We start from the raw sequence: 21,487 nt of genomic DNA on the forward strand, positions 1-21,487 counted from the left end.
TACAAGGGGTGAGTCTGTAGCCACCCCCGAACCCCAGTGATGTGAGGGACACCCCCACTGCTCCCTGCTGACCCCTGGGGAAGGGGAAGCAAACCCTGCAGTCTGGCTGGGGTCTCTGCCCACCCCAGGGTGCCTTGACCACCCTCCAGTGATGGGGTTGGGGGGAAACCAGGAGGAAGACTCCCCCCGGGCTGGGCAGGGGGCAAGGGCAGCACAGCCACCATAGGAGACCTCGGAGTGGGGTTGGCAAGGGGATTTGGGGGTGCCAGGTGGGCAGGGTGCAGGCAGAGTGCAGGCAGGGTGAAGGGCAGGGGCAGGCTCCCCCATGTGTCCCCTCATCCCTGCTGCCTGTACCCAGCACCCAGCCCTGCCCAAGAGGGGCAAAGCTGCCCAGAGTCAGGGCAGGGAAGGCTCCACACCCCCAGAAAACCCAAAAGCAGCATCCTCATCCACCAAAAATAATAATTATGTCACCCGACATGCTCCGTCTATTCCGGAAAAACACAGAGCGTCGGCAGCGCGAGGCAAGGGGAGGCAGGGGAGGAGAGGGGTCTCGGCGCCCGGGTTGCCGTGGTGACAGGATGTAAATCTGCTCGCGCCTGGCTTCCCCGCACTGCACGGATGGGTGCCGGCAGCGTAGAGCAGCGGGTCATGGGCACCGGCACGGAGTGCGAGAGTCCCAGTGGGCATCCGGGAGGTTTCTCCTCTCCCTGCTTCGTTTTTCAGTTGTTTTTGCCACCGTCAAAACTGGACAGCGCCAGGGGAGATGTTGAACATGGAGGGGTCGAACTTCTGGCCACGGAACGGGGAGCCCTCGGTGTCCCAGCCCTTCTTTAGCATCTCGTGCACCTTCTGCAAAGAGGCCACAGGCTCTCTTCAGCCCAGGGTGACCCCACGCTGCCCCTCACGCCCGTTGCCCTCCCCTGCCCCTTGTCCCACAGGTGTCAGGGCTGCGCGGCCACCAGACCAACGGAAGGGGACGTGGGGGACAGTAGCAGCTCCACGTCCACCCTGGTTGGCAGCAGCCACTGCCAAGGGCACACACCACTTCTGCTTCTCCTCACTGCCCAGGAAAGAGCAGATAGCACCCAGGGCAGCACCAGGCAGCTCCTGGATCTGGTTGAGCCCAGACCCATGCGGGTTCATCCCAGAGTAGGGCCAGCTCTGGGGAGAGGCACGCAGATGTGGGACCTGGCAACAGTGCAGGGCATTTGCCAAGATGCCAGGAAGGGGAAGACAGGAATGAGTGGCAAAAGATAGACCAGCTGAACCTCATGCTGCCACAATGTTGATGTGGGGGGACAGTAAGTGAGGAGCTCTGAGATGGAGCAGAGCTGTGGGGCTGCCACATGCTGTACCCTTTTCCTGGGAATGGGACCCTTGGAGAGCCGGTGGGAGGGCCAGGCTGGGCTGGTGGCGCAGGGTAGCCGGCACCTACCAGCTCGTGGCTCTGGGGCTTGCCCTGCAGCTTCTGGTGGTAGTCAAAGGTGAGGCGGTCGAGCACAGCATGCTCCTCCTCATCCACTGTAGCCATGGAGCGCTCTTTGTTGATCTTGTCAATGTCGATCTGCTCCTCGCCCTCCAGGATAGCATTCCACCAGTACTCGTCCCCCTTGTTCAGGTTGATCTAGGGACAAGGTGTGGGTCAGGGAGTAGGGAGAGGAGCCCCCATCCTGCCCGGGACATGGTACCCCGGCCCATTCCACAGCTCCAAGGCAGCGATGCAGAGCTTGGCCGCGCTGACAGCAGCACGGGGCCTGCCCAGGAGCAGAGGTCCAGCTCACACAGATCCAGCCCTGTGGCTGGCAGAGGTGGAGGGATGCTTGTGCCTCCCTCCCTCAGCAGTCCAAGGGTTTTGCACAACCCCACCACAGCCCTCCGCAGCCCCAGCTCAGACCCCGGGGCTGAAATTCTGTCCACACCATGGCTCAAGGCCAGGACCAGTGTCCCTCAGTGGTGTACCGCCCACAGGTGACACCAGCCCAGGGCCGCACGGCTGACTGAGCAGCAGCAACAGAGCCCAGGACTGTTGGACAAGGAGACTGTGTCCGGTGGAGTGTAGGGCTGGGCCTGCTGGTGTGGCCTTTCTCACCTTTCTCTAAACCAGAAGGAGCCCTGGTCTCAGTTCTCCTGGCATTGGCTCTGTGGGTGGCAGCGTGGGTGATAAAGGAGGTGAGAATGTGCTACCTCAGCTCACTGCCAGCACCTGCTTCCCGTGGCACCATGGCTTGGCAGCAACCCGAGGGATGGATGAGGATGCTCCAGACAATATCCTCACCGGGAAAAGCCGTTGGCCGTAGCCGCAGGCATCCCTGATGCAGTGCCTTGCATGGAGCTGGCTGGCTGGAGGGGTTGTGCCAGGGCCAACGTGGGGCATCTCACACCAGGAACTCCGACTTGCTTTTTGTTTTTCCAGGAAGAGGGAGCTGCTTCCTCCTATGTTATTTTAGCACTAATCCCAGCAGCAGGGCAGATTTATGACATTCATTGGGCTCTGCAAAATCATCAATAAAGGCAGACAATACAATTTGCTCAAAACTCCCTGGAAGCTCAACGGCTCCGGAGGGGAGAACACAAGCAGCCATTCCCATTACAAAGCCAGGCATCTCCGCAGTGTGAAGAAAAGGAACCAATTAATACAGGAGGGGGTGGCTGGGGCTTAATCCTTCTGGGAGAGCAGAGCCGGTAAAATATTCCAGCTTGGGGAAGGCGTTAGTTTTTCCAGCTAGACAGGCATGCTTGTTCTCCTTTTAATTGCACAGTTCCACTTTGGAAGGGAGGGAGAGCTGCCAAGGGTTTGCTCCTGGGCTTCCCAACCCTGGGTGGGCAGGCAAGGGAATGACAGGAGCCCCCGGAACATCACCCCTCAGCCAGCAAGCCAAGCGGATGGGCAGCAGCCCTGGCCTGCCCATGCCTGCAGCAGGAGCATCCTCCAGGCTCCTCAGGGTGTGGACTATGAGGAATGTCCCCACAGTGCTGGTGGGGTGTGAGCTTCCCTGGTGATGGCTCCACCACAAGCCATGCTCCCACAGCATCGCTGGGGAGTATGCGTGGCTTGGTACATCCCTACCAGAGGCAGCCTGATGGCAGAAGAACAGACAGGTGCTGCAGGAGTTCAGGCATCACCCCATCTCCAAGCCAGAGTACTGGAGTATGGAAAACTCACCCCAGAGCACCTGGGGATGGAAACACATCCCTCCTCCCTTCCCTACCAAATCTCATTCCTCTGCTGGTGCCCTGCCACCACCCGCACACCTCTGCAGCCTGCCTGGGGAGATTTGCTCAACCCTCTTTATTCCAGGGGGAGAGCTGCCAAAGTGGGACTCACTCCAAGGTGGGAGCCCCACTTTCTGATGTGAAATGCTCACGGTCCAGGGCAAAGGTTGCTCTATCCCTGTGAGTTTGGGGCTTCGTGGTTAGAGGCAGTGCTGGAGCACTCACCGTGGACAGGTCTCACCTCCAGCATGGGGGACATGGACACGGGTTGATTTCCTGGACTGTGTCTGCTGATGTTCTCTGTGGAACCAGCCCATGCTTGGCTGAGCATCTGGGCTACAAGAGCTTGCAGTGACGGAGATGCAGCTGGTGCCCTTTCCAAGCGCTTTGGGTGCCCAGAGGTGGAGGTAAGGGAGAGATGAGAGGCTGTGGCAGGTCTCTGGGTGATGCCCCCCACACACCAGCCCTCACCCACCCACCCACTGAGGAGGCGCTGGCATTCGGCTGACAGCCCCCCATGAGGCTGCAGGCACCCTCAGGGAGAGCTATGGAAATGGGGGCTCCAGGAGGGAGCAGGGCTTTTTCCACAAGGACAAACCCTGACTGATTATGTTTGTCGCTTCTAGACAAGGCAAAGCTTTGCTGCACTTGACACTACTGCTATGAGTTTCCCAGCCAACAGCTTGGGCTGACCCCCCCCAGCACCCCAGAGATGCAAACAGCCACTTGCCAGAGGAAGGATGAGGTCCCTGCAGCGTGTCCACACCTTTGGCCAGGCTTCAGATCTGCCTGGTGGGTCCCAAAGGCATAAAAGCCCAGCTGAGTCTTTTGGGGTGCATAGGGAGGGAGGAACAGCCTCTGCAATGGCGGCCTGAGGGGAGGGAGGATCACAGGGGGCACACTCCAATGCTCTATCCTAAGACAGCAGCGTCCTCAAACTGAAGCACTCACTTCCCACAGCCAGTGTCCAAAACATGTCTCAGCCACGTAGGGAAGGGCTGTTCCATGGAAAAGGACAGGGGTAAGGACAGATTATGAGGAATGACGAGACAGTCGGCAGGAGGGACTCTCCAGCAGGTGAAAGGCGTCACTGGCATGGACATGGCATCATGTCCCATTTCCACACCCTGCTGGGAAGGTCACGACCCCTCATTGTCAGTGCCGGGCTTTGCCATAGCACGAGGTTTCTTCTCCAATCCCAAATACCTTCTCAGAGCTGGAGAGATGCTGCCAAGGGGTCTAAGAAGGTCTTGGGGAAACAACCTCTCTCTGCCTGCTTTCCTACTGGAACCACAGCAGCCCAAAGTCACCCCAAAAGTCACTGGGAGGTGTTTAGGGGGACAGGAGAGGCAGCAGTGGCATTCCTAGCACTGTGTGGAGGGCAGGGCTGAGAGAGGCATCACGGAGTTGTGTCCCCTTGGCCTTGTGGCTCAGGGGATGACAAGCCAAGACTGTAGTATGTGTTCAAGGCAGGACTTGGTGACAAAAGCCCAAGTGTGGATAACAAAGGCTGAGAGGAGGAGAAATAGAGAGGGAAATGGGGAAAAAATTCTCCACAACGAAAATAATCCCAAATGGTGTTGTGCACAACACCCAACGGGGACTGCTAAAAACAGCTCATGCGAGGTTATTTTAATCTCGCTTTCGACAAGCGAGCGGGTGTGACGGAGAAAGGAGAGCACAGGGATGACACCCAGGGCCAGGGTACGGTGCAGCACTATGGGCAGGGGCACCATCCTGGGACACAATCCTGAGGAGGAGGAGGAGTGGATAGACCCCTGCCCTGTGTCAGCAGAGCACTCCACTGCAGAATGACACCAGCTGAGTTTTGCTGCCACACACGTGGCTGTGCCAAAGGATGAAATGAGAAACATGCTGGTGTCAGGCTGGCCTCCAGCCAGGAGAACCCCATGGAGCAGAAGGGGGAAGGCAGAGTGGCCTCTGAATGCTGGTGAGGGGAGTGCTGTGGTTGCTGGAGAGGGAGTGACATGTAATAAAGAGGACACATGGATAAGACCGCCAGGCAGGATGGGGAAAGCAGAGCTTAGAGGGGTTGTAAGGCAAGATAATCTTCCCAGGATAAGAGCTGGAGGAGCAGGGAGGCTGGTTTTGGAGCACCTGTGAATGGCATCCCAGAAGGGAGGAGGACAGGGAGGCCAAGGATGATGAAAGAGCTGTAACAGCAGCCTGGAGAACAGGGGGTTGACAATCCCTGACATGTCCTGCAAGAGCATAGGGAACTCAACAGCCTCTCTGCACAGAGCTGGGATCTTCCCAGATGGACAGGACCAAGCAGGAGAGATTTCACCCCCTTGGTGCACAGACAGAGCTCTGCTGTAGGGATCACCTCAACTCACAGAACACGAACACGCAGCACCGAGGAGTCCCAAGCAGTCCCCAAGGTGGGCAGGATCTCCTCAGACAACCCCAGCACTGGCACTGGGTGAGTTTGGTTTTGGCTGCATCATCATCCTGCCAGGGAATGCCATCCCTGGGTCCCATGGAGGCAAGCCAGGCAGCACCTTGCAAGAGGAAGACATCCCCAACAGCTGCATTTGAAGCTTACACGGAGCTATACGTGAACTGGGGTACAGAAAGGGTCTGTACGCCCCGTCAGCCCCAACCAAACCCCAACAGCCCCATCCAGGCGCTGAACAAAGCAATTCATTCCCACAGGGTGGGTGTCTCCTGATGAATGAATCAGGAGGAGTCGCAAACCACTTCTGGCTACTCTGAGCATGGGAAAAGGAGATGCTCCTGGGCAAGAATTACTCAACTCTGCTCCAGTTACCTTACAGTTCTTCAAGCGAGATCTCATCCCACCATCAATATGTTGGCAACCAGCTGGAGATCCTCACAACCCTGGGTTCATGCTAATTTGAGGCAAGACCCAGCTCTGGAGTTGGGGGTGATGGGCCCACTCTGCTCCCCATGCTGCCTATGGCCACTTCAGAAGGCCCCAAGTCTCGCTCCGCCCACACCATTCCCAGCCTCTGACGGATATTGAAGACCCATCGCCTCCCTTGCTGATCCTGGGAACACCCACCCGGGACTCCCTTCCATGCTGGAGAGCAGCCACCCGTTGGGCCATCTCCTCTTCAACAAGTTTACACTTTTCCAGGATTGTTTCTTTTCCCAGATTAGCTAATTTTCAAGATGTTTATGAACATTTACAAAATGCATGTAAAAGAAGCCACAACCTCCTTTTCCACATCCCTCCACACCTGACAGCATCGGAGAATCTCCTCTCCCTTGCAGGGACCTCATTCATCCTTTTGGCACCAGCCTGTCACTTGGGGTACATCCCTATGGATTGGCAGTGGCTGGGTGACACTGAGCAGCCACCCTACACACCATCTGCAGCATTCCCGAGTCTGGCAGCACATTCCCACTCCATTTCCCACTCAGGGGGCTTGGATTTGGGTGCCCATCTGCTGACACTCTTGTGTCATGGGGTGAAAGGCTTGGCCCTCCCCCACAGGGATGCCACGTATCCCCTCCTGGGTCTAACGACAGCCTTGGGACTCCTGAAACTCTACTGGGAAAGTCTCTGCTTGGAACAGGATAGCGCAAAGATGGCCACAGGAAGCAAAATCCCACTCCCAGCACAATCCTGGCCCCCAAACTGGCACGGGAGTCTGGGAACTGTTTGACGCTTGAGATCCCAGGGTGATGGGTAGAACCCCCCAATAGCTCCAGCTGTGGACACAGGTGAACTCACACCCTCAGCCTGCACATCTGGATCACACCAGAAACAAGGCTTGGGGCTGGGAATCCACCAGGAACACACAGCTGAGTGCCAGCAGCCCCTGGACCACTTGGACAGGGATGATTTGGGGCAGCAGTCACACAGCAAACCACAGGCCTGCTGAAGGCAGAGAGAGAATGAGGCACAGTGTCCACTTCAAACAGGTTAAGTAGGAATCCCATGGCAGGACAGAAAGGAATGGCAGGGAACAGGCACCTGCCAAGATGCCGGGGCCAGAGCAGGGCCAGGAGAGTGGGAGGGCAGAGGCACCAAGGCCAGGTGTGCAGGACTGGCGCTGCAGTGCAGGGCCATGTGCTGGGATCGGGGACAGTGATGACCCCCAGGTAACAGCTGTGCTCCCCTGCCTGCAGCTGGAGCTGGGGATCCCCTCGCCCAGCCTGACAGATGTGCTGCTCAGCCAGCACCCCGAGGGGCACCTCAGGAGCAGGAGGCAAGGCACGGCACACAGGAAAGGGCAGCATGAGCCAGATGTTGGACAGGCAAAGCCAGACACATATCTTTTCCCAGAAAAGAAGCCTTTTCTTGAGCCTTTTCCACCTGGCTCAAACTTCCAGGTGCTGCAGTTTCCCAGGTCAAGCCTAGTGCAGTTGCAAGCCAAGGAGACATGGCTGGTGCAGACTGCCCTTACCAAAATGCACTTCCCGGGCTCCAGGCTCCACAGGGAACTCTCCGTATTGATCTTGTGGGTGAGTTTCCCTTCCATGAGGACATGCTGGCTGCTCCCCTCCAGCACCGCTACGCGAATTGTGCCACTGCTGATATCCACAGACACCTGGAAACACAGAGAGAGAGACAATAATCCGGAGTGTTCCTGCTTGCCCTCTCACTGTGTGAGCTGGGGTGTGGGGTCAAGTGCACTCGCCAGGGATGAGAGAGAGAAGAGCTTCCAGCACTGCCTGTAGCGGGAGGGTGGGAATTCCGCTGTCATCTCATAGCAAACAGCGACAGCTTGGAGGAGTGAGGGAACCTCTCCAAGGAGGAAAGGCAGCACAGCTCAGCAATTGGAGCCCTTGAAGGATTCGAGGCAGCTGGTTCTACCCAGTGCCTCAGTTTCCCCACAGAGAAAATGTGTACCTGTAATGCTACAGGCCTCCACACAGCACTCAAAGGTTGGCACCTACTTACTGAGGCTCTTTAGGAGCAGGTTGTGTGCCCGCCACCATGACAAGCTGGGCATGGGTGTGTGTCGTCCTGGAGACCGAGCAGGGGCAATTTGGGGGGGTTCCTACACCAGGGCTGCAGCAGCTCGTTCCCCCTTTGCTGCACCATGCCGAAAGCAAACTCCTTGGCTCTGCTTCCGCTGCTGGAGCCAGCTCTGGGCTTGGCCCAGGCCTCCCATCAGGCATGCGAGGAGGGGCCGCGTGCAGGAGGAATGCTGCGGCACAGCTCCCCGGCACGGCTCCCCGGCTCCCTGCGACGGGGACAGCTCCGTCCCCAGGAATGGGGCCAGCTCCCGCCCACAGCAGCCATATGGGGAACCCTGCTCCGACCTGCCGCGCAGGTGACATGGCTGTCCCCCGGGGAGACAGAGGCAGCCTGTGACAGGCACGCAGTATCCTTGGTCTCCGGAGAGACCATATGCTCTCTCCTGTCCCCTTCAGCGCTGAGCTGCTGCCAGCAGAGCCCGCACCAGGCCAGGGGTTGCAGGGAAGACCTGGCTGGGAAGGGGCAGGATTGTGGCCCCCGGCACTGGCCCGAGAGGAGGAGACTGCGGTGAGATTTGCCTGCATTCTCTCCCAGAGTTCCCCCAGATCTTCCTCCCGCTCTGCAGATCTCATTTGAAATGTTATTACATTATCCATTACCTAGGAGATTTCCAGCGGCTCACTAGCTCCATGCAGGCAGGAGACAGGCAGAGCTGCTCCAGCAAGGGAGGGCACCATGGCTGTATCTGACTGATGTCACCTGGGTACAGCCCCTGAACCTGCTGTGTGTGACAGGGAGCTGCCGGGGCTCTGGCAGGAGCAGAGGAGGCCCAGCACACACAGCACAGGGTGACACAGGACTAAGCTCTGACACAATAGTGGGGAGCAAGACCACTGTCACCGGGGATCAGGGAAGGAACATGAGGATGGGAGAGGACAACTGGCTGTCAGCCGGCATGTGGCTGTGGACAGCCTCTACGAGAGCAGCTGCTCCTGGATGGGAAACACCTCCAGAGGGGCTGAGCATGGAGCAGCTCCCTCCAGCCCAGGGCTGAGGTCTCACTTCAGGGATGAGGCGTGAGGATGAGGCTCTGCCTTCCGCCCCCACTACCCACCCAGGTCCCCGGGTGCAGGGACAGGGCTGCTGACGCCGGGCTCTCAGCACAGCACAGGGCCTGTCCAGAAGGGGTCCAGGGAAAAAATGGAAGGTGACTCCCAAGTCACCTTCTGAGGGAGCTTCTTTGTGGTGTGGAGGGTCAGGGAGGCTGGACACATGGAAGGCACAGATGCAGCATTGTGGCTTTGGGGTTCACAGGGAGAGGAGTAACCAAATGTGAGAGGGGTTTTATTCCCAGTACAAGGCAGCTTTGGAGCTAAGGGGCAGCTTCGAGGTGGCTCTGGGACCAGCCAGGTGTTCGGAGAGGGAGCAGAGAAACCCAAGTGGAAGAAGGGATCCAAACTGGGCAGCCTTCACCCAGTCCCTTCACTGTGCAAGCAACCAGAGTGAGAAGCAATTGCAACACCTGTTTCTATAACTGTGCCCAGCAAGAAGGTCCCGCCGGCACACCAACCCCCCAAGAGCAGGGACAGGGTACAGGGGCAGAGCACACCCCACTGGAGAGCCCTGCCCCTCTGTGCATGGAGGGACATCTCTGAGAGGACTCACATATGCACAGGGTGGTGCCTGTGGACAGTCCACACCTGGGGGAAGGCCAAGAGCAATCCCGCAAGGAACACATCACCCTGAAAGCACTCCAGAGGCTTCAAGGCTGCCTGTCCCTTGCCATGCACTCCCCATGAGCACCTCTGACCCCCAAAACACCTGGTTGACTCAGTGCTTCCAAGGAAAGCCGGTTCTCAGCTCTGTGCCATGGCTTTTACACCACAGCGATTTCTGTGCACACGGAACGCCCACACCCGCCCACACAGACCAAACAAGCAAACACAAACTGAGAGGAATCAAGCTTGTCTCCTCCAAGTCCAGCAGAGAGAGAGGCCTAGAATCATTATCTCTATTTAAGCGCTAGGATTGGTGGGCCTCTGTTGCACCCATAAGTAGATCAGATAGGTGGGGACCAGGGAGAAAGATGCTCCCACCTACTCCATCGTCCTGCTCCAAGGACACTTTTTTTGAGCTCCATACAAGGAAACCTTAAGCTCACCAGAGCAAAAATGTGCCATAGCAACAGCCCAAATCCCAAAAAGTGTCATAAGGAAGACTGTGAGCAGCATTAGAGCTGGGCAGACTCTGAGCCCAGGGACCAAATAGGGAGATTTTTAATCTCACTTGGGCAGGCAAAAGCCAAAAACCTGATAATTTTTTAAAAATATGAAGGTGTGTGAATGCAGGGGAATGCTGCTCTTATACAGGAACCCATCAACAACACGACCAAAGTCCATGGAGCTTTATAATGGCTCTGCACCTTCCTGCTCTGGCCCAAGACTCAGCCTGTCTGCTCCCATTCCCCCGAGGCTGAAGAAGAATTAAAGAATCACTTGGAAATGGAAACTCATCTGCCAAGGGGAGCCCCAAGAGGGATGAACAAACACCAGGAGACAGAGCACAAGGACAAGGGAAGTCCAGCATCTGAACAGCCAATTGCTCCGAGGGCAGCATGGGCAGACATCAGGGCAAGGGCAGGCAGAGTTGTGTGCCCAAGGGCACTGGTGTGGGAAGGGGCTGTCCTGAAACCCCCTCCACTCTGAGGCGCAGAGACTTTTCCACAGTGATGGCAAGGTCTTGAGCCAAGGAAAGGTCAAGAAAGTGGATCTTGTCTCCGCTCCCATGAGCTCCTGCAGGCCCCTGCACCATTCCATGGCCAAGGACAGGGCAGACAGAGCCCAGTGTGGATTTTTTGGCAAGGACACAACTCCCCTGGCAAGGAGGGCACTTTTCCATGGGCAGGGAGAGGCATTGTGATCACAGTACGATGCAGAGGAATGGAACATCTGTCTGGATGGGCCGGAATCCTTCCAAGAAACAGCCTGGGTTTGTTTTAGAGACCTGCTGGGAGAGAGGCATCTCCCAGGGCCCTGCTGTGCCTGTGGCAGCCGTGTGCTCCCTCACCCCTCCGGCCCAGGCTGCTGCTGCTGCTGCTGCCAGTGACACTCCTTGGCATGCTGAGGAGCTGTGTAGGCTGGAGCCGGTGACAAACCCCAGTGTGCTCCTTTCAGCCACCCTGGAAGCAGAGGAGAGCAGGAGGTGGGGGAGCACAGGCTTCCCAAATGGAAAAATACAGAATCAGCCATGGGGAGGGCAGCACTCGAAAGAGTTTGAACTTCTGGGTCCAACTAAGACCAGCCATGGGAGGGAACAGAAGCAGTGAAGGAAAAACAATGTGACCACAAGCAGAGAAGAGAGGTTCCTGCCTGAGCCAAGCAGGAACCTCTCTGCCTCTTGCCCACACAGCCAGCCAAGGAGAGGGGTTGGCCCTCAGCCTGTACCCCAGACCAGCTCCCTTCCACCCAGACCAGGTCAAGCCACACACAGGCTGTGCCTGATGCAGTTCTGCAGTGCCAGAAGAGCTGCTCCAGCAGCTCCTGCTTCCAAATGGAAGGCACCAGAGGCACAACTGAGGAAGGGGCATCCATCAACAGCCAGGCTCTGAAACCCATGTTTGAGTGTGAAGGTGATGGAAACAGAGAGAAAAAGTGCAGAAAGGGCCAGGCAGTGCCAGAGAGCCTGGCTGGGACAGAGCAGAGGACACTGCAGCTCAAAAGGAACATGAGCAGGCTGGGACTACTGCTCCCCACCAGACACACACCAGAGAAAAAAGCACAACCACATCCTTCTCTTGGAGTACAAAGGACAAGGAGCCTTCTCATTCCAAACACAGCTTCCCAGGAAAGCTGGGCACCCTGACGGAAAGGGAAATGCTAAAGACACACCAGTAACAGCACTTTACCTGTTTGCCTTTGATGATGTGCTTGGGCACAGGCACTTTAATTTCCAGGTCGCTGTAGTCTTGGGACCAGGTGTAATTCTCTCGCACAGCTCCATTGTAGCTGTCAGGGTTTGTCTGGAACTGTTCCTGTCTCCTGGTGGGGGGAGAAAGGGGTGACATGTTAAAGATCAGAGCCTGGAGAGAGCAGGAAGCCTGAAAGCAGGATGCAAGAAGCCCAAAGGAAGGGCATAGACCCTGCTCGGCCGTCCTGCAGCATCCCCAACACTGGGCTGCTGCCCAGCCTCTCCTTCACTGCTGCTCTACATAAGGGAGCAGGTCCAGGTCAGCAGCCCCAGGACTCAGAGGGACCTTGGCCACCCTGCCTGTCACGGGTGACTCGCAGTTCCCTCACCCCAGTGTGCCACAGTGGCAGTCAGGCTGCTGACAGGACAACTGGTGAGACACAAAATGGTTTGGCTGCCCACAAGGTGCAGAGCTGGCCCCTGGTGGGCTCAGGGCGCCTTTCTGGCCACCTCCACTCAGTAAAGAGCTCCTCGTCCCGTCCACCTTCCATCACAGCTGGAGCAGGGACACTGGCATGTGATGGGGGGGTGTGGGCTGTCCCCCAAGCCACTGCCATGCCTGCAGAGGTGGTGGCCCATGGCTGTGACCTGGGTTCACTGTGAAAACACAGCACTGTTTTTCCCCATCCTGATTATAGTGTTTGAGAAAGCCACCAGCTGCCATGACCAGGGCAGTTGGTGACACAGAGGTGATGGAGCTGTGGAGCAGGATGCCTGAAGAACCAGCCCAGGGTGCCTGAAAAGTGGATCATGAGCAACACTCTGAGCACAACACTGCCTCTTCCAGCTGTGGAAACCTCAGGAAAGCCAAGGAGACAGCTGCAGGGGTAAAATGGGGTTTATGAGATCGATAAGCAATAATTAATACAGTGTTTCTAGCCAAGAAAGGAAATTGCCACACCTATGTCCCTTTCAGCTGCTGGGCTGGCAATCTATTCCACCAAACCCTCCCAGGGAGGGCTTTCAAATAAAATCAAATCTCCTCTAAAGATAGCTGCAATGCTAACAAAAGGCAGAGTTATTTTAAAATGTTTTGATACACACCTAGACTTCAACGTGGAGCTGGATAAACATGGGGCTCAGGGACTTACGTAAGGGGGGCCAGTGAAGAGCAGCCCCAGGGCACAGTCGGCCCTGGGGAGCACATCTCCCCGTGTCCCGCTGCCTTCCTGACACCCCCACACTGCGGGACCCTCTCCAGCACTGGGCGGGGGTGGCTCCAGCAGCACGGCACCCTGAGGATTATGTAAGACCCAACGATTTTAATTAAATTAGGCTGTAAGACGGTCGGAGGGGGCTGTCAAAGGCGCTGTACACACCTCCCCCTTTTTTTTCTCTCAGTGGTTTCACGGAGTGCACTGAGGGTTTCACCCACCCTGTTACACACACCTGTGGCCCAGGGTGGTTCTGATCTGCTTCCAGGCATTGCAGGCAGCACTGGAACCAGCAGTATCTGCGGGCTCCCACCCTCAGCTGGCCATTTTGGGGGGTACCACATCATTTTTCAGGCATCTTGGCCTTGCCTGGCAGTCACCCATTGGGTGCCCATCGCCATGGAAACGGGGTTGGCATGGCAGCGCGCACCGGGCTGGCGCGTTGGCTCCAGCTGTCGCTTCCCAACCGCCCCCAGATTGTAGGAGTTGAACAGGCTGGAGGGTGAGAGGGGGAATGGTGCAGGCGACCAGGGGCTGTGGTGACAGGGTCTGCGGGGCCCCACGCGCACTCGGCGGGAAGCAAACACACTGAAACGCAGCAGCACGTCCCCAAGCACCATCTCACGTGTCCCCCGATCCCCACCCAGAACCAGCCCAGCGGTGGCACCCAGCTTCGTTCTCAGGGCACAACTGTCCCAGAGACCACCCCACAACAACCCCTGGCAGGGAGGAGGGTCTGTGTGCAGCCTGGGACAGCTTGGCTGGTTAAGTGCCCTCACAGGACTTGTCCCCATGCTGTGGGGTCTGCCCAGGCATGGCAGAACTTCACAGGTCTCCTGCCCTCTATCCCAGCTTGGCGAACCACCCCTCCACACTCACATGGTGAACCAGAGGATAAACCTGTCCTGATGTTAAACCCAGCTGGTTTTTTTCCTCCTAAAAGGGTGTTTCCTGCTAAGTGGTGTGGGCCCCTTTCTCCTCCTATGTGACCTTCAGGGGCAGCAGTGTGGGGGGCTTTTCAACACCCCACAGTCATACCCACAGCACCCTTCAGTTCTGTGCAGCCTCCCTTCATGAGAAGCCCAGCTTTCCAGCACAGTGGTCACTCCAGCCAAAGCACAGCCCACTCTGCTCTTCCCAAACCTGCCAGCAAGACACCTGGGGGAAGGTAGGTCAACTGGGAGTTGCCATCACAAGTGCCGGTGGCTCCCCGCAATTAGCAAAGAACCAGACAAGAATCAACAAAAGGCTGTTCCCCTTTGGGCCTTTCCTGGGAAGAACTCAAGGGGCGCAGGAAGAGGCGGAGGGCCCGTGTCAAGCCAAGGCTTGTGAGAGCAGATGCAGAGCATCAGAGATGGGAGAAACCCACCGGTGCAAACGCACACATGGTGAGATACCAGCTGCAAATGCCTCATGGCCTCAGCACAGATAAATACAGCAGCCACTCGCTGCCACAAAGCCACCAGGTCTGTCCTGGATATGCCTCCTCTTCCTCAGCAGAACAGCACTGGGGCTGAGCAGATCCCAGCCAGGCAGTTCTGGATGTTGTAGCCCCTCTCAGAGCTTACTCAGCATGAACTCAAAGCAGCCCCAGAAGCAGCCACCCTGCGTGACTTCCAAAGGGAAACTGAGGCAGAACTCATTCTGCAAGGACTATGTCCAATGTCTGTTTGCACAGTGTAGCTACTGTGCAGGTGACAGCCGTCTTCCTCCCAGTCCAGCCATCCCTGCAGGACAGCTCTGTCCCAGCTCCCCCTGACATAACTGGAGCAGGGCTGGGTGACAGAGGGATGTGTCACAGACACCTCTGCCTCCACGTGCAGCTCGCTGGATAAGCTCGGCCCTGCTGCCTCGGCCTTGCAGCCCTGACAGCCTGGCTGGGCAACATGTGCCTCAGCCCTGCTCATCCAGCTTCAGAGGGAGAAGTTCCCCCTCATGCCTAAACCACTCACCAGACGTGGCTACCTGTCCTGAGGGCGTGGGTTCTGATGCCATCGCTTCTTTGCTCCTCTCTGCCCCAACACCCAGCCCAAACCGCTCCAGCCCTTCCCCCAAGACACCACCAACCTCTGCTCCAGCCATTTCCAATGTTAAAAATCCATGGATGTGAAAGTAAATGGGCTTTGTGTCCCAGAACAGGATCACAGTGGGACTCATGAAGTCTGGATAATTCCCCTGCAAGTGTAAACACTGGCTCTGAAGCCATGGAGGATCCAGGGTAGTGAAGGCAGGCCGCAGCCTCGTTAGGTGCTGCTGACAAACAGCTGACAGCTCTACCACCTCCGGAGCAACTCTTCCTTTCCTGGAGTTTTTCCAACCAGATCTCTGCCCGGTCCAACTGTGCTTAGCACATGCCGGCAGCAGTCCAGAATTGGACCCTGCTCCTTTGGCTGGGAGGCAGCTTCCCTCATCCTCCGCAGGAGACAGCCCTGGCTCACGGCACGCTGGGCTGAGCCATGACGCCATGCCGGAGGTGGCTCTCCTGGCCAAAGGCATCCCTCATGCCACTTCAACAGCACCACTGTGCAGCAGGTGAGAGAACCTCTGGCACAAACAACACAGCTGGGAGCTGTCCCCATCCCCAGACCCACCAAGTGAAGAGGGAGGCCAGATCCAGTGCACAGGGCAGGTTGGGTGGCGATCATCCCAGCAGCATGGCTGCTCTCGGTGCAATGGTCACTCACCGGGCTGTCGGAATGTCTGCCAGGCCAAGGCAGGTGGTGGCAGGGCTGAGGGGAGGGAGGGTGACAAAGCACCAGCTTTTAAACCTGAGACTTTGGCACCGCATGCACTTGGCTGCCGAGTGGTGGGGATGGTGGGGGTGGGTCTATGTGTTCTGTCTTGTTCTATTTTTGCTTGCAATGTGTCATTTTGGGGGAGGTGAAACCTTTAACAATGCACTGTCGAGAAGTAGCCGATCTGTTCCCCACTCCTCAGAGCTGCACAGCACAGCATGGGTGCGCTGTCCCTGGGACCAGAGCCACTCCCTACATGCAGGGTGAGACCCTTGGCAGCAGCACAAGGGGACAGAACTCCCTGAGATGTGGTAGTTCTGGCCCTGGCAGGCAGGCTGGATGGCTAAGGGTGGGGCCACATGTCGAGCCCCATACACAGATTTCTGGGTATTTCTTACTCTGGGATTCCCAGCTCCGTGGGTTGGTGATGCTCAATGAGCCAAGCAATGTGGAAATGGTGACAGTGATCCTCGCTCTGTGGACACTTGGCTGAACACGTTTCTGTCCTCGGAGCCCAACAGCTGTGGCACCAGCTCTGTGAAAGCAGCGTTGGACACGAATCAAGAGAAGGGACCAAACACACCAAAGGATCTGGTTAATGTTTGATTCAAGGAGAAGCAGCACAGCTCATTGATTTCCTCTTCTCTGAGGAGTTTGGGTGCAAGAATGCAAAAGTTGAGGAATAGACACAGCAGCACGGGAGCAGCTGTTCTTCAGCCTGAGGCTCAGGAGGAGCAGAGGTGGGAAAGCGTCATGGGAAGGAGCTAATATGGGCATAATCCCAACAAACTTTTTTTTCCCATAAAAAAGAAGGAAAACATCCCAAGGATTTTCAGAACTTAAGGAAACTAATCCTCTCAGCCTAGAGCAGCTCTGCTTTGCGAGGCAGGACTCCTGTCCTCTCAGGAAGGAGGCTGACAGAAGTCTGGGATACCTGGATCCGAGTCAGGCATGCCATGGCTCAGTGTCCGGTACAGCAAGTACCCTCTAGTCACTGTCATTCTCAGAAAGCTTCGTCTGGGGCTGGCACTGCTGTTTGCTCTTAGTCAAGGTAAATTATTTAGGCAACTTTAAAGAAAACATGTCAAGCCAGATGTGAAGGTGGGTGGATAAGAGAAACAACCGCCACAGCTGAAACTGGGCAGTGGAACTGGCCAAGGCCAAAGGGGATGATACGGGGAGAAAGCTAGGCTGGCAACCAACCTTTCAAGGCAAACAATCCAGCACAGGCAGAAATGGAAACCCGGATCCACTCCCTTTCTGCATTACTGCTCCCAAGGGAGTTATTTCCAATAGTCCCCCTCTACCTGCACTCTGCCATCACAACACATCCTATCAGGTCCCACAAGCACATCCCAACCGCCAGAGACAGCCTTTCCCCTGCATCACACCTTCCTCCGTTTGAGTGGGGAAGCAGAGGGAATGGTGCACAGAATCACCCTGGCAGCAGACAGCCGAAGATGAACACCCCAGCTCCGTGTTTAACCACTGTCAGAGGCCCTGTGCGATACATGAAACTGTCTTCAAGCTCGGGAGGTTGCCAAGAATGGAAAGATCTCATTAATAATAAAGTTCCGAGCAAGCAGGAAAAGAGAAAATCAGGCACACCGCATCCGTGTGCCTAACCCAAATCTGCATGTAGCGAGCAGGGCCTGCCAGGAGATGCTCCACACACCGTCAATCCAGACGGCATTTACTGCACCGAGCAGACATTTAGATCCAGGCTGCTGCTCCATGACAGCAGCCGAGAGCAAGTCTCATCCATCAGCATCATTAATCCCACCGCCCTGGCACTGCGAGGACTCACAGAGGCACCAGCACATTCAGATCAGGAAGAGAAGCTGCTGCTGAAACACACAGTTGCCTGTGGCACCCAGCCCCGCTGCAGGATATTGGCCCGGCTGCAACAAAGGCTGGTCCCACTTGCTTGGCTGGGAATACTGCCCTGGGGTGGGGAGCTCCAAGGCAGACACCTTGGTGCAGCTCTCAGTGCCAGCACTGCCAGGGCCCAAGGCATGGTGGGAGATGGGTCCTGCCTCCAGCATGCTATGGCCGCACCATGGCCCCATTCAGATCTTCCCGTAGCTCACAGCCGGCTTTGCTTGGCTCAAAGTCTCTCAGTGGGCTCCCCCACGAACGGGGAGGATGATGTAGAGGAGGATGAGGAGCGATCGCCGTCTGTCCCCTTGAAACTGCTGCTGCAGGTTGCACAGGGCTGCTGGGAACCAGCATCATGTCAGCAGCCACCATCCTCCTGCTGTGGCAACAGTTGGGTCGCCCACACAGGGTGGCCGGTCAGGCCTCTGGCAGCCTCCAGGCCTTCACACTATCACAAATGCTCCCTCCCTCCCACCTTGCACTACACCGGTATCCCACCCTCCCAGCACTAAGGGAGCTGCAGGCAGCCCACTGGGCCAGACACCATGGTGGGAGAAGGGACCACGTGCCAGCTGAGTGCACAGGCAGCAGACGGGGGGATGGCAGAGCCTGCTCTGCATCGCTGCGGAAAGGCCACGCTCACCCAATGGCACCAGCATGCACACCAGAATACAGATTTACTGGAATACAGATTTCCAGAACTCCTGGCTCCTAGCCTTCCCAATGAGAACTCAAAGTGCCTTGAGCCACGGGAAGGTCTGTGCACCCCAAACAGCTGCTGTCAAGCCTCAGCTTGAGCTGAACAACAGCCAGAGCTAAAAAACTCCAGCTTTTAAGATGAATTTGAAGAGGGTCAAGCATACTGTCTGCTCCTCAGGATTCCAACATGGGTGCTGCAGCAACAGGTACGGAAGGCAGAGGTTTAACGTCTTTGGAAAGCTGCATTCCCAAAGCTGCAGGGATTGCATGCGTGGAAAATCCCAGGTTTGTGCTCCTTCTGCAGGCATGCTGTGAAGGAACCTCCCCCTCACCTCCTGACTTAACATCTTTTGGCATCAAAACATCAGGACGGTTGCAATTTGCCTCTTGGGGCTCTGCCTGGGAAGTGCCGTGGCTGGAGGACACTGACTACAGCTCCCAGACCTTTGCTGGGGTTCGGGAGGCAACCAGGGCTCCACAAAGGCTCCTTTGTACCAGCACTTCAGCCAACGAGGCCTCTGGCAAAGCATTAAGCAAGCTGAATGCCAAATCCCTTCCTCTACAGCTCAAGTCACACTGCAGTCAGTAAGCCTCAGGATCCACTCTGATCCTCTCTGATCCACCCTGACCCTCTCCCCCATTCCTTGGCTGGCAGCAAGCTCCAGCCCCGAGTGCAGTGGTGGTCCAGGGCCGTCCCAATCCTCAGGGTTTCTTACAGACCAGGTGTGTTCGGTTTGCTGCAGAAGAACTCCCCAAGTCCAGTTTTGGAAAAAGTCCCCTTCCCCCCCAAAGTGGAGGGAATTTCATCAGTGGTTCCCCACAGCCCATTACCCTGGGGATCCTGAGCACACACCTCCAGAGCTGCACTGCACAGCTCGGTGGTCCTGCTGTCACAAAAAAAAAGTGTGAAAAATGGAACCCAGTGCCTTCCCCCTCACCCTGAAACCTGAGGCACAACCAAGCCAGGCAGTGCAGTCCAGGCTCCAGCCTGCAGTGCCCACCATCATCATTACAGAAATCATGGAATCATGCAATTGTTTGGGTTGGAAAAACCCTCTGAGACCATCAAGTCCAACTGTTTCCCCAGCACTTGCCACCATTAAGCCATGTCCCCAAGTGCCACACCCACATGACTGTTAAATCCCTCCAAGGACGGGGACTCCATCACTTGTCCAGGGCTGCCCAGGGATGGACAACCCTTTCCATGAGGGAATTTTCCAATTTTCCAACTTACACCTCCCCTGCCACAACTTGATGCAATCCCAACTTCCTCTTGTGCTGTCCTTTGTTCCTTGGGAGCAGAGCCTAACCCCCACCTGGCTGCACCCTCCTGTTAGAGAGTGGCAGAGTGAGAAGGTCCCCCCTGAGCCTCCTTTTCTCCAGGATGAGCGCCCCCAGCTCCCTCAGCCACTCCTCATCAGGCTTGTACTTCAAAGGTCTCCTCACATTCAGGAAGCCTCAGAGCTTTGACTTATCACCAGGATGCGACCAACAACCAAAAAATCAAGCCCATCAAGACACATTCCCCTATAATCCATTGTGTCACCAAGCCCTGATGACGTGGTGGGGAGGGGCCAAGGCTCCCCTGGACCAGGTGCCCAAGGCACCACCTGCACAGATGATGCCTTTGCTGCTCAACCCAGTAGCCAACCAACAAGTCCATCCCCTTCCTCCACAGCTGGAGCCCCACCGAGCTGCTCTGCCTCTCTGCCTGCCAGGGGAGGGCCCTGCTCTTTTCCAAGCTCACACTCTTCAGGAGAGCTTTTAGCCCCCTTTGCTTCCCGAGTTATTTACAGAGCTGTTTGACAGCGCCAACTTACTGACATTAGGCAAGTTGAAATGCCACTGCCAGCTCGCAGGAGAGCGTTGGAGCGCTGGCACCAGAGGGCTAAATTTCACTACTGCTGGGATATTCAGGTCAAGGACAGCAGGACACACTATCATCCAGAAAAGTCCCCTGGGATCTTTATTGTTTGCAGAGAGCTTATACAACTTTAGACTTCAGAGGTCTCCTGTGAGAGAGACCTACGTGCAGCCAACCAGGCTGGAGTCAATTATAGCTCCTCTGGAAAAAGGGGATAAGGCCAAAGGAATCCAATGGGACTGAGCTGTGGGAGCAGAGGAAAGGTGGACTCTCAGACCCCTCCACCACCAATATGAACAGGCCCAATCAAGGTAGTTTTCCACATAAGGCCCCTTTTGGTAAACACCGCGATACCAAGCAAACAGTAACTGCTTTTTTACCTAAAAATGCTGTCCCTCAGTCTCCAGCACTGGGATTTTCTGCTTGTTAAGAGAAGAATTTATAGGTTTTAATTTAGTTATTTTTGGTCCCAGGACCTAATTTTGGAGCTTAGTACCTTGGTAGGGCAACCAAAGCCCTAAGCGATTCAGTGACAGGGGAACTGGCACTCCACTGCTGAGCTCAGCAACGCAACTGGAGGAGCCTGGTTCTCTGTGAAAACACTGGAAAATCGGACCAACTGGTTCCTCACCATCTGCAAAAGGCTTGGGACAGTTGAGGGCTACACCAGACAGGGCTGGGGGACCTCACCCTGAGCTCGAGCGTTTCAGCCCTTTGAAAAGGTGCTTCCCAAGCAGTTGAGTTCCCACCAGCATGGGAGAAGGCATGTGGATTAAAACAATTCTCCCAGCAGGAAGCATGGCCTCTCTCCACCGCAAGAAAGATTCCACTTCGCAGGGATGACTTACGTTACATTTCCCTGCTTCCCCCTTACCTGGACACATCCCTCCCAGAAACCAAACATGACAGCACTGCACATGCAGTGCTGCAGCCCACATGGGCCAAAACCCTCAGTGCAACATGAGGAGCCAAGAACATGCTGGGGTGTGCTGGTGGAAGCAGGTCTCATCAACACAAAGCTTTTGTGAAGCTCATGTTTGGACCTGGAAAGGCTGACAGC

The 21,487-nt window shown here is 56.4% G+C and overlaps 1 protein-coding gene across 1 annotated transcript in view; it reads right to left on the bottom strand.

The window, feature by feature from the left end:
- Positions 1–459: 459 nt before the first annotated feature.
- Positions 460–21,487, bottom strand: part of NUDCD3 (NudC domain containing 3) — a 29,559-nt gene continuing 8,531 nt past the window's right edge. The window contains exons 3-6 of the mRNA XM_027704242.1: positions 12,036–12,168; positions 7,614–7,757; positions 1,439–1,627; positions 460–852 (exon numbers count right to left, since the gene is read on the bottom strand). Coding sequence (XP_027560043.1) covers positions 742–852; positions 1,439–1,627; positions 7,614–7,757; positions 12,036–12,168 — 577 coding nt within the window. The 3' untranslated portion in view covers positions 460–741. The remainder of the gene's footprint in view (positions 853–1,438; positions 1,628–7,613; positions 7,758–12,035; positions 12,169–21,487) is intronic.

Source organism: Neopelma chrysocephalum, unplaced genomic scaffold (genome assembly GCF_003984885.1).
Source record: "Neopelma chrysocephalum unplaced genomic scaffold, ASM398488v2 Primary Assembly neopelma1_262, whole genome shotgun sequence".
Taxonomy (NCBI): Eukaryota; Metazoa; Chordata; class Aves; order Passeriformes; family Pipridae; genus Neopelma; species Neopelma chrysocephalum.